The sequence below is a fragment of the Vombatus ursinus genome, unplaced genomic scaffold (genome assembly GCF_900497805.2).
Source record: "Vombatus ursinus unplaced genomic scaffold, bare-nosed wombat genome assembly UNPS02005286.1, whole genome shotgun sequence".
NCBI lineage: Eukaryota > Metazoa > Chordata > Mammalia > Diprotodontia > Vombatidae > Vombatus > Vombatus ursinus.
The window spans coordinates 14,319,838-14,332,820 of NW_020945064.1; the positions used below are offsets into that span (position 1 = coordinate 14,319,838).

A 12,983-nucleotide genomic window follows, 5' to 3' on the forward strand; every position below is an offset into this window, starting at 1 on the left:
CACTGACTAGCTGTGTGACCCTGGGCAAGTCACTTAACTTCTGCCTCCCTGTGTCCCCATCTGTAAAATGAGATCTAAGAACTGGGGGGAAAAAAGACTCTGCTAGTTTTAAATCTATTATCCCGTCACATCCCATCCCCCTGGCCTTGATTCTCTCTCTGTCTCTGTCTCTATGACTCTCTCTCTCTCTCTCTCTCTCTCTCTCTCTCTCTCCCTCCTTCCCTCCCTCTCTCTCTCATAGCACTCGGGATAAAAACAAAACAAAACAAAAAAACACCAAGAAGGCCTGTCCTCAAGGAGCTTACATTCTGAGGACATGCATGCAGCATGGATAAATAAAGGTAAATTCAAAATACATGCAAATTAATTTTAAGAATGAGAATACTAACAACTAGGGAAACAGGAAAGGTTTGCATAGGAGGTGACCCCTGAAAAAGGCATTGGTGAAGGGACAGCATTCTAGATGTGAGGCACCACTTGGGTAAAGGGATGGAGACGGGAGATGGTCATATATGGGGAACAGCTAGTATGCTAATTTGAATGAATCTAGGATCGTATGAAATAAGACTGGAAATGTGGTTGGGAGCTATGTTGTCATGGGTCTTAAATTCTAGGTGGAAGATTCTCTATTTTATTTGGGAAGCAATAGAGAGCTACTGAGGATTTTGGAAGACGCAGATGACATAGTCAGACTTGTGTTTTAGGAATATCACCGTTAATGTGTCAGCTTCAGGGAGGGTGGATTGGAGAGGGGAGAAGTTGTTATTGTTGTTTGTCCTTCCTTCCTAGAAGAGGACCTTGACGTCAGGGAGGTGATGCCATGACTGGCAAGTGAATTGGATTTAAGTGAGGGAGGGCTGTGCAAAGTCACCAGCCTCCCTTTCTCCTCCAGAGCCATCTGGGTCCAGCGGCCAGATACAGATCAGGATGACTGGAGATGGCCTCATTGAGAGCCCTCTGGAAGCAGAACGACCAAAAGGAGGCTGTTGCAATTTTGCAACGGAGAGGTGGTAAGGGCTTGAGCTGGGGTAGAAGCTGAGTGAAGAGAAGGGAAGGGGTTAGTCCAAGATGTTCTGGAGGTAGAACCGATGTGATCTGGCCAATGACGTCATGAGCTTTCCCTCCCCCTCCACTACACACACCACATCAGTTTCCCACTTGCTCATTCACGCACTCTGTCCTCGTGACTCCAGGGTTTTGCTAAGACACAGCCAGAGACTTAGACAATACAGCCTGTTTGAGGTCACTGGGATCGCCACACAAGCACAAGCTGGAACATCACAAAGACAAACTCTCTCCAAGGACGGACTTTGGCAGCCATTTGCTTTATTCAAGGGGTGGTCCTGGGGAAGAGCCGAGGTCGCTAACCTCCTAGGGCTGACTTTAATCATCAGTGTTGCTCATTGGCCCAGGCTCTGGGGCCTTGACAGCCTGCTGTTCTAGAGGCCTGCAAATCTCCACTTTGGGTTCAGGAAACTTTTAAGCTGGTCAGCACTAAGTATACTTCTCAGACCCTGGTCCAGCCAGACCCACAAACACTGTACTTTTCCCAGGGCATGTGCTCGACCTTTGGGTAGCCCTGACATTTTGGTCTATTAACAAGGAACTGGTCTTTAGAATCACTGCCCTTCCCATCCCCCCCTTTATATATACACACTCCCTACAGGGAGATATCCCTCTAGGGGAGGCCTATGTTGGGGCCTAGGCTCATGTCTGAGCCCCAGTCACTGTACCAGGCAGGACTGAGCAGGTTTCCTTCCTTGTCTGAGCTGGGCTGTGAGGTTGGGGGCATGGTGGGTGGGCAGAGGAAGCCCTAGGGGGGCTTCCTATTTTCTTTCAGCAGGGAGCTGGCTACAGCCAATGCCCCTCCCTGCACAAATCTCACAAAGTTGTCTCCCACCAGGGGCCCCATGGCGTAGAGGCTCCTCTGGCGGGTGCTCTGGTAGGTGAAGGGGTCGACCTCAATGGGATTCCTCTTGGGGCTGAGCGGTTGATCTGGGTCCACAGTTAGGTCAGTGCCGCCATGGGCCAGGAAGGAGAGGTCAGGGTAGGAGCCGATGAGGACCAGCACAAGGGAGACCCTGAACAGCTTGTGTTCCCCATTTTGGTCCTGGAACACAGCCTGATGGTCCTCCTGGAAGACCAGGGGCTGATGTTTAGGCAGACTCAAGTAACCTTTATAGGTGGTGGAAGAGAGGATGGATTTCTCCCGCATCATCTGGTGTACTTTTTGGTACTCCGGGTACATCGTCTTGGGGAGCTGGTTGAAGATGAGGCCAGGGTCATCCACAGGCCGGCGGAATGCATGGATCACTGGGAGGTTGTAGTGCCGAGCATAGAGGATGGCATCGGCTGCTGATAGCCCAGCCCCGACAATGAGCACGGGGTCCGACGTAGGGGTCACAGCCCCAGCCTTCATGGCCTCTTCTAAGGCAGACAGCTCATAGTGAACGTAGGGAAGATCCTCTCCAACAATGCTGAGCCGGGCTGGGCTGTCTGATGTTCCCGTGGCCAGGACCACGTTGCGGGCACGGAAGCTGAAAGGCTGCTGGCTCCCGTCTGTGGTGGTCATAAAGCCGCTCACCACGAACAGGGGACTCCCGTCCTGCTGGCTCCTGGTTTCCCCTGACTCTGGGCTCCCAATGTCCACGGCAGTGACCACAGAGCCACAGACAAAGTTGTGGCTGAGTCCCTTTTTCACCACATAGTCCTGGTAATAACGGGCAATGTCCCCAGCCGTGGCCCGGCTGTCCCGCAGGCCCCTGTGGTGAGGAAAGTCAGAGGTCAGTCTCAGTGATCTCAACAATGTAGGCACATGAGCCCTTATACCCTTCAGAAGGTGCAGAAAAGATTGGCCTACGGCTTCCTAGTGTATCTAGCTACTCCTACGCAATGGTTGCTTTCCCAAAGGGACTGGCCCATTAGCTTTTTTGAGGACAGAGTGCTGGACTTGGAGTCAGGAAGACCTGAGTTCAAATCCTACCTCAGAACTTATATCTGTGTCAGGCACACTCACTATCTGAGTGATCCTGGGTGAGACACTTAACCTCTCTGTTTCCTCATCTGTAAAATGGGGGTAATAATAGTACCTACCTCCTGAGATTATCGTCAAGATAAAATGAAATAGTATTTGTAAAAGTGCTTTGCAAACTGTAAATCCCTCTACAAATATATTTTATAACTATGTAAATGACATAAATATATTTTATATATAAAGCTTTCAGTTGTGTTCAACCCTTCATGACCCCATTTGGGGTTTTCTTGGCAAAGATATTGGAGTGTTTTACCATATTCCAGCTCATTTTACAGATGAGGAAACTAAGGCAAACAAAGTTAAGTAACTTGCCCAGGGTCACATAGCTAATAAATGTCGAGGCTGGATTTGAACTCAAGTCTTCTTGACCTGAGTAGTTCAATCCCCTCACTTTAGAGTTGAATGAGTAGAGACCCATAACCTAGATCTCTGGGCTCTTTCCCATAAATCCCAGCACTCTATCCACTGTGCCACCTAGCTGCCCCAATATAAATGCTAGCTATTGTCTATAGCCCAACCAGATTGGGGTATGTGATGAGAATTTCTATCCATGCCCTCCCCCCTGAGGGGATGGCGAGTGCAACAAGAGAGAATTGGAAGAGGAAACCGCCTAGGGCAAAAAAGAGGGGGCAAAGGACATTCTAGACAGGGTTAAAGTAAGGGTAAAGACAGAGGGGATGGGGGCCCATAAGTTGTGTTGGCCAACATAACCTAGGCCTTGAACTTAGAGCAAACTCAGACTACGAGCTCATCCTTCTGTTGTGGGGCTGGGAGGTGTGTGGGTGGCTATTTTTTAAGGATCATCGAATGCCAGTGCTGGAAGCAACTTGAGCGTTCATTTAGTCCAATCTCCTCAATTTAGAGTTGAAGGAGTAGAGACCCATAACCTAGGTCTCCGGGCTCTGTCCCATAAATCACTTGGCCCTTTAGCTCCTCAGTAAAATGTCCTTTTTGCAGTCTTGCTAAAGCATGCCTCCTGCCTCTCAGTGGAGAGGGGACATGCTGCACTTGCCAGGTGGGGCCGATGTTCTGACTTGTTTTTACTTAAGTGACCTTCTTTGTTAGAAGGCAGGGTTCTGCTTTTGTGGAGAAGTAATCACTGGAGAGTAGCAGCAATGAAAAAAAAATAAAGAACATGCATAAAACGTTAAAAAAAAATGAAAAAAACCCTGACTTTGTCTTAGCATCCAAGAGGAGACTCTTTGTAAGTAGAGAGGAATCAGAGCTATGTATTTAGAGATGGAAGGGACCCAAGAGGCTACTGAGTCCCACTCCCTCATTTTAATTTTTTTTTTTTAGGCAATTGGGGTTAAGTGACTTGTCCAGGGTCACACAGCTATTAAGTGTCAAGTGTTTGGTCTGAGGCCAGATTTGAACTCAGGTCCTCCTGACTCCAGGGCTGGTACTCTATCCACTGTGCCACCTAGCTGCTCCCCCCCACTCCCTCATTTTATACATAAGCAAAAGGAGGTACAAGGAGGTCAAGGAATTTGCCCACGTACATAGTTAGTAAATGTCTGAGGCAGCACTCGAACACAGGTCTTTCTGATTACTATGCCACCTGTCGACTCTGTGGAGTGGTATGCTAGGGGCTGGTATGTGAGGGGATGCTGATGGTGACCAGCTCAAGCCTACCATTTGATAGTATGGGAAAAGCTAGAGTAGAGAGGGTGGGAATTAAGGAAGGATGGCAATTGGGAAGCTAGGGACCATAGACTATTCTTTTACAGAGAGCTAGCTGGTACAGCGGATAGAGTAGTGTACCTGGACTCGGGAAGACCTGGCTATAAATCTTCCCTTAGACACTTAGCTGTGTGACCTTGGACAAGTCATTTCCTTTACAAGGTTGGTGTGAGGGTCAAAAGAGATAATGTGTGTAGAGTACTTGGCAAATTTTAAAGTGTTATAGAGCTATAAGCTATTATTATTATTGTTATTATTATTATCATCATTGCCATAGGATGAACCACCAAAAAAAAAAAGAACAAAAAACAAAAACAAACAAACAAACAAAAAAACCTAGAAGGACCCTGCACCAGGTTCAGAGGGGACATTATCTTAGATTCTGGGTCCTCCGCCCCAGCTGGGGTTGGGAGAAATGCATTTCTCCGGTTTCCAGCAGCCTCCTTTCCCTAGTTCTCCCTCACTCCTCCCCAGCCAGGCCCCATCTTCTTCTCACCTGCGCTTCCTCCGCATCCAGTCCTTAAATCGCAGGTCAGGGAGCCCCATCCACTCGCCCTGGCTCAAGGTCACCATGGAGCCTTCGATGGACTAGAGAAGAATGAAATCCTTTGGTCTTTGCTTCCAATCTCCCCCTAACCCGAGCGCCCACCCAAGGGAGGGAGGAATAGGTGGAAAGAGGGATGGAGGAAGGTCCCTTCAGAAGGAGAAGATGATACATTGGCTAGGGGAAGGGACACACAGGGCCACCCACTGGGAGCAAGTTTCATCATTTGATTCCCCCAAGTCCCCTGATCTCCCCAAATTCTGTTTCTCCCAACTCACATGCCAGGCACCTCCGGGGAGGTTGCGACCCAGGACCAGGTGGGGGATCATTCGTTCTGCTTGATGTTCCCAGGTGAGGACAGACTCAGTATTTCCTCCAAAATCTGTGTCTGGACGCAGGAGAGCATCAAAAAGCAGGGCCACAGGGCTTTGACTTCTGCCCTCCAAGCCCTCTGACAGATAGTCCAGGTCCTACCAGGGAGAGAGAGATTTCATTCAGAGCTGGAAGGGACCTTAGTGGTCATTGGAGACAACCCCTTCATTTTACAGATGAGGAAACTGAGGCACAAAGAACCTAAGTGATTTGCCGAGACCTGTGTTCGATAGGCTTGACCTTAGAACATGGGAGACTAGTGAGGGTGAGGATAGGCATGAGTCTCTGACCCGTTGACTAGATCCTGTTTGATATTCAAGACCAAACTGTGGGGGTTTTAAAAGGAAGATACTGATAAAAGTTGTCAGGGGTAGACTTTAAGTAAGGGAATCAAGAGAAGAGGAGGACCACTGGAGATTGGGTTGTGCTTATAAAGGCTTCCATACTGACCTGGTCCAGGATAGAGACATGTGGTTTCTCAGTCAGCTTCTTGTGCAGGAGGGGCTGTGGATGGATAGCATCAGCTTTCACATAAGGAGTATAGCCAGAGAGTAGATAGGACAGACAGATTCCTGAAGGGCCATTGCCTGGTGGGGGAGAAACATGGTGATGGGCGGCCCATTGTTACCAAGTCCAGTTGCTAAAGGAGAAGAGATAGCTGTCCCAGGACATATCTCTCCATGAAGATCCAGCACTTAAAAACAACATGAAACAAAACATCCACACAATGTTTGCAACAGGGCCTTTAGAGTAAAAATGATGGCTACAAAATACAGCAACTCAGACACCTTGTCTATGGACCTAAGCTTGTCTCAGTATGAAGAGGCTCAATGCAAGCTAGGTATTTTATCTATGCCACAGACACAGGCTCAATAGTAGTAACCTCAATGCCTCTCCCAAGCTCAGCCGGACCTTTGTTTGGCATTTAAAGCCCTTTATAGCTTGACCTTTTCCTGTCTTTCCAGTATCCTTATACTTTACAAGTCTCCTCCACATACTCTACAATCTAGCTGTACTCCTGTTCCTTGAACATGTGTCTGACTCCTGCCTTTGTTCTGACTGTCCTGCATGCCTGGAATACCTTCTTGATGCCTCTACCTCTTAGCTTCCCCAGCTTCCTTCAAGAGTCAGCTCAAGGCCCCCCTTTTATAGGAAGCAGATATGGTCCCCCTGTCCCCTCAACTCCCACCTGCTTTCCCTCTGAGACTGACTTCCATTCATACCTTAGGATAAATTTATTTGCTCTCCAATTAATTTTAAATTTTTTTCTTTAAATATCTTTTATTGAACATTGTTTTTGTTGTGTTGTGGTCAGTCAAGAACGTGTTTAGTATTTCTGTTTTTCTGCATTTATTTGTGAGGTTATATCCTAATACATGGTAAATTTTTGTAAAGGTGCCATGCAAGGTTGGGAAATACATAAACTCCTTTCTGTTCCCATTCAGTAAACACTAGAGAGCTATTATCTCGAATTTTTCTAAAATTCTATTCAGGTCCTTAACTTTTTCCCTCATTTATCTTTTTGTTAGACTTGTCTAAGTCCAAAAGGGGTATGAAGATGTGACTTTGAAGGCAGATTATTTAGTCACAAACCCTGACTTAAATCTGTTCCTACCTCTAACCCTACATTCTAGGTCTCCTAGAACTATTTCCTTTTTTGTTCAATAGGTCATCACTATCTCTTTGGCAACTCATACTCCAGAAAAGCCCAACTGTCAGAAAATGGGGAGCCAGCTTGGGCATTAGAATATAGGCCTGGTAGTAAGAATACCACCCAGAAAAGGAGAGCCAAATAATACTGGGCAGCCAAAATATAGGACCCTCTAGTAGCAAAATTGCTGCCTCTTCTCTTGAAAGGCATATGCTAGAAGGGAGACAGGGACTCTCATCCCAACTAATTAGTCCGACGAGTTGATACAAGTATTAACTTTGTTCACCTTCCCTGGACTCTGGGAGGGTCAGCCAACAGCTGTGTGGTACTATGAGTTAGGAGAAATCTGTTGGATTTATACAATAACTAGGGAGCCTGGATCAATATCGTCATTATCCTAACATTCACTATTTTTTTTCATGTATTTATTTATTTTTGGTCTTCAACATTCACTTTTATAAGATTTTGAGTTCTAAATCCCCCCCCCCAACATCATGCAATCTGATATAGGCTATATATGTACAATCATATTAAACATATTTCCACATTAGTTATGTTGTGAAAGAAGAATCAGAACAAAAGGGAAAAGCCACGAGAAAGAAAAAAAGGAGAGAACACAGTATGCTTCTATCTGAATTCAGACTCCATAGTTCTTTCTCTGGATGTGAATGGCATTTTCCATCATGAGACTTTTGGAATTGTCTTAGATCATTGCATTACTGAGAAGAGCTAAGCCTATCAAAGTTGGTCATCGCACAATCACATTCATTATTTTAATAAAAAGTTTACGAAGTATTGTTCACATGGTCTGACAACAGAAACAGATATGATTTTACCAGTGGAAATGACATTTCAAAAGATGCATTACAGTCTATTTTGCTGCTGCACCCTATCTGACTTACAACTGAAACCTCTTTTATGTGTTGTCTTCATTATTAGAATGTGAGCTCCCCAGGCACAGGCTGTCTTTACTTTTCTGTTTGTATCCTCAGCATAGTGCTCATAGTAAGAGTTTAACAAATCCTTTCTTCATCCATCTATCCATTCTTCCTTGTCTTCCCCCCCTCCCTCTTCTTTCTTCTCTCTCCTCTCTTCCCTCCTCCTTTCCTTTTCCTTCCTTCCTTCCTTCCTTCCTTCCTTCCTTCCTTCCTTCCTTCCTTCCTTCCTTCCTTCCTTCCTTCCTTCTTTCCTTCCTTCCTTCCTTCCTTCCTTCCTTCCTTCTTCTCTCCCTCCCTCCTATCAACTGCTTGAGGTAGGCCCTACAACATTAATATCCACACTCTTGACCAGCCTCAGGTCTCATAGCTAGTGATCATTGGTACCTAAGCAATCAAGAAGTTAGGAGACTCTCCTGCCTCAGAAAGGAATACTCACCAATGATGATGACTGGGAGGGGCTCCTTCCACACAAAACACATAGTAGCCACAGGAAAGGATCTCAAAGCCAGAAACCAACCTGTCAGGGCTGAAGAAAATGAGGACTATTAGGGTGATCCATGCATTGTTAAGCGTGGAGCTCTGCAGCCTCTCAGCTTGGCCAGCAATGACTCTTGCACTATGTCTACAAGTAAGTAAGAGCATAGCATTTGGGGTTGGAAGCATGTAGATGGAGTACCTAGTCCAACCGTATCATTTTCTATATAAGGAACCAAGGTCCGTAGAGGGGAAGAGCTTGACCTAGAGCCAGAAAGGTAGTCAATAGCAGGGAAAGGACTCCAGCCTAGGTCTTCAGGTTCCAATCCAGTCCTCTGCCCATAGCACCACAGTGGAGGTCTCCATCCTTTCCAAGTATCACATGCTCTATTCTAGAACCCTGCCTGGGTGGAAAGAGGGGCTCCCTAGAGACTGGGGTCCCAGCCTGAGCCCAGGCCAGCTCTTCCTTTCCTCCCGGTCAACTCTCCTATCCCTTCAGTGGTTATCTACAGCTTCCTCCCTTGTTAACCCCAAAGAAACAGCAGCAGCTGCCCCTGGTTTCATTTCATAAGCGTTCTTGCCTTCATATGATTTTGCATCTTGGATCAGCCCTGACCTGTCCGCCTGTGAAGAACAACCCTTCCCTTTCCTTGATGGAATTTTAAAAAAATATATTCTTGTTACTATATGTTAAAGGCATTTTGGCATTGTAAACCTGTAATGATAGGATGCTGGGGGTAGGGCATAGGGGTTAATACTTGAGTGACAGCCATCACATGGGGGGGGGAAGGGTGGAGCTGGTAACCTGAGCTAAGGAGGGTTGGGCCATCCATTGGGCTCAAGGTAAGTCAATCATTTCTGCTCTACAAATGAGGTCACTTCCTTGTACTTCCAACAAGAAACAGGTATTTAAAAGACAATCCCCAAACAGACTTAAAAAAAAAACAACTGGAATGAACAGAGAGATTGCCTCTAGGAAGGAGTTATCACTGGAGGGAGCAGATAATAAAGGGGAATAACTTTAAGGAAAGATAACAGCTGGAGACGATGGTGTTTTAAGATTTGCAGTCCTTCTTTGTCCATTATCTAACATCTGTGATCTTCACAGCAATTCTCCAAGGCAGATTCTTATCACTCTCTTGCAACAGAACCAATATCTACCAGAGCCCCTCTCCTCTAGGAACGGTAATAATCTACTACTATTGAGATAATCTCCTAGTTTGGTGTCCCATTCTCAAATCCATCCCAACCTCAGTCCTTCCTACACACAGCTGCCCAAGTGATTTTCCTAGAGTGCAGGTCTTCTGATCGAGTTACCCCCTCCCCAGTAAATGCCCATGGCTCCCTATTGATTCTAGGATCACACAGAAACTGTGCACTGTTTTAAAAACCTGGCCTTCAGCTATCTTTCTACCCTTACTTCCCTTCCAGCTAGGACGTGCAGGGGATGGAGCCCTGGGCCTGGAGTCAGGAAGATCCGAGTTCAAAACCAACTTCAGACCCCGGGCGATTCATTTTCACCTCTGCCTGCCTCAGTTTCCTCAATTGCGAAATGAAGATAATAACAGCATCTCCCTCCCAGGATCAAATGAGCTTAGCATAGTGCCTATCACATAGAAAGTACCTAATTAATCCTGTTTCCTTCCTTTATTCCAGCACTTTACGGCCCAGTCAAACTGACCTTCGATGTTTTTCATACACAAAAGTGGATTTCCCACTTGTCTCTTCTGTCCGGAATGAACTTCCTCTTTAGTGATAACTCCCTCCAAAGCTCAGCTGGAGGGTCACTTCCTAGCAGGTCATCTTCCTGATTCCCCAGCTGCTAGAACCTCCCTGCCCCCAAATTACCTTATATTTGCTTTTATTTTATATTTGCTAGATTTTGTTTGGGCATCTAGGTGGTACAGTGGATAGAGTGCCTGAGCCTGCTTAGGCTCAACAGGCTTCAAAGACAAGGTCAGAGGCTGCATCCCAGAAAGAGGACACCTGTGACTTTGAACTCCACCCTCACATCAGGGAAATTGGATTCTCCCCCAAGGGAGTAGGCATGGGGAAGGGCAGGTGTTCCTTTGAGGCCAGGGATTGGGAACAAGCAAGGGACGACATTCCTGGCTCATGTACAGGAGATCTCAACTCCTCTCCACCATCCCTGAACCACATAGAGTTTGTTCACCTTAAGGCGGCTGCAGCTTCACTGCTCGTCCTAAGGAATTGTGGTGGGGCTGGTTTGGGTGCCAGGGCCACGCCTCTCAGAACACAGCTTCAATAACCTAAGACTATACTAAAGGCACTGTGAACCAACCTGAGACGCCCTGGGCAAAGATGGGAGGTCAGCGGTATTCTCACTGGGAACCTAGGACTTCGGAATTTAGCTAAAAGAGAGTTTAGAGTCTAATCTAATCTCATTTTACAGAAGAAGAAACTGAGTCCTACAGAGAAATGACTTATCTAAAGTGAATTCCTGGATAGTAGGGACTTTTTTTTTCTTTCTTCCTTTTTCTTTGTATCACCAAAGCTTAGCATAGTGCCTGGAACACAGTGAGTGCTTAATCAATGCTTTAAGGTCGTACAAATAGTAGGTAGCAGAGCCTGCCTGGTTTTGACCTGGGTCTTCTGATTTTAAATTCAGTCTTCTTACACCACCACCATTATTATCATAAAGGCTAACATTTATTTTAAGGCTGGCAAAGTCATGTCCTGAAATGGTTATCATTGTTAATTACTGTTGAATGCACAATAAAAAATAAAATTTTTTAAAAGCTTTGTAAAGCATTCTGCATCCATTATTTCCATTAGGTCCTTACTAGATCTACCTGTAAGGTAGATATTGCTATGATCCCCATTTAACAGATGAGAGAATTAAGGCTCAGAGAGGTTAAGTCACTTGTCCAGGCTCACACAGCTAGTCAGTGTCTAAGGCAGAATTTGAATCCAAGTCAGGAAGCACTCTACTTGTGACATGTCCAAAGACTCTAGAAACATCTACTTCTCCACCCTTCCAAAGTCTGATGTTACCCTGGGGAAGATGCCAAAGGCCTCCTGGGATATAATGATAACAACTGTAAAAATAACTGCCATTTATGGGAGACTTGAAAGCTGGCAAAACCCTCTCTTTAGATTCCTCACAAGCACCCTCCGACAATACCCTGCATGAGATAAATGCCTCCTGGATATGTGAATGAATGAAGCCTGTGAGTGACTTACTCGGGGTATCATTACCTCGAATTTTTCAGATGAAAAAACTGAGGCATGCTCCAATCTCACTAGGAACATAAGAATAATGTTTCACATTTCCACAGCACTTTAGATAATCAAAACACTTTCCCCACAACAGACCAGTGAATAGTTAGCAAAAAGTATTATTATTCCCACTTAATAGAGGAGGACGCTGCCTCAGATCACACAACTAGTAAAGGAGCAGTCCCAGAGCACGCTGGCAACCCTGGGACTCCAAATTTGGTACTCTTTCCCACTCTGGTTGCCTGGGAGTGTGCTAAGTGCCCTGGGAAGCCCCTTAGAATCCTCCTAGAAAATATAGTAGGAGTGAAGCTGTCCCAATCAAAGGGCCAGCGGATTTTATGCGGGAAGACATCTATCACGGAGCGGCTAGTCCGCAAGACCACGCTCTAATAACCCCTGGGAGCACACCTGAGCTCTCGCAACTACGGTCCGGTGGGTTTCCAGGAAACCAACCATTTGCTGTCCCTAGGATCCTGGGCCCAGACGTTTTAGGGTCGATTTTCCCACAGGCATTTTGGGGTACTGTGGCATGCCCCCCCCCAAAAACCCCCCAACTACCCTCACCTGATCAGGGACCACGAGTGGGAAGATCCGACAAGTCTCGCTTTCTCAGGAGAACAAGGAGACACAGGGTCCCAGATCCTGCTAGTTCTCCAGGACACCCATTGCTCAGTGAGTATCCAAGAGTCTGAGAGCGGAATAGGACACAGGATTTATTTCACCGGGTTGCGGGGGGCGGGTTCAGAAAAATCACTTTCATAAGCGTGAGTCAGCAGGGTCCCTTCATATGAATGAACTGGAGCTACTCGGGTTACGGGCATGTCTGACTGCCTTAAAGGGGCCGTACTTCCTTTCTGCGGCTGTTTTCCAGAGTCCATCCTCCCCTAGGGATTAACTCCTCCTGCTGGGCTTTCAGACAGATGTCCAGGAGCTCCGCATTAGCCGTGACACGAACCACAAGTTAGGCTGACCTCAGAGAATAAAAACTTTGTCTTTTCTGGTCTGGGAGGGCAGTAGACTCACAGATAAAGAGCCAAAAGGAATTTA

General features: G+C 46.4%; 1 protein-coding gene across 1 annotated transcript; it reads right to left on the bottom strand.

The window, feature by feature from the left end:
- Nucleotides 1–1,306: 1,306 nt before the first annotated feature.
- On the bottom strand, nt 1,307–12,652 carry OSGIN1 (oxidative stress induced growth inhibitor 1). Its single transcript, XM_027847618.1, has 6 exons — nt 12,501–12,652; nt 8,659–8,748; nt 6,084–6,220; nt 5,540–5,731; nt 5,214–5,305; nt 1,307–2,762 (listed from the first exon to the last, which is right to left on the bottom strand). The coding sequence occupies exons 2-6, from the start codon at nt 8,699–8,701 to the stop codon at nt 1,814–1,816; spliced, it is 1,413 nt and encodes a 470-aa protein (XP_027703419.1). The 5' UTR covers nt 8,702–8,748; nt 12,501–12,652; the 3' UTR covers nt 1,307–1,813.
- Between the last annotated feature and the right edge of the window lie 331 nt (nt 12,653–12,983).

Excerpts from the sequence above, each read along its gene's own strand:
- OSGIN1 (XM_027847618.1), bottom strand. The coding sequence starts at position 8,701 with ATGTGTTTTGTGTGGAAGGAGCCCCTCCCAGTCATCATCATTG. Across the intron at positions 5,306-5,539 it reads TCCCCGGAGGTGCCTGGCAT|TCCATCGAAGGCTCCATGGT; the intron begins GTGAGTTGGGAG and ends ATTCTTCTCTAG. Across the intron at positions 2,763-5,213 it reads TGGATGCGGAGGAAGCGCAG|GGGCCTGCGGGACAGCCGGG; the intron begins GTGAGAAGAAGA and ends TCCTCACCACAG.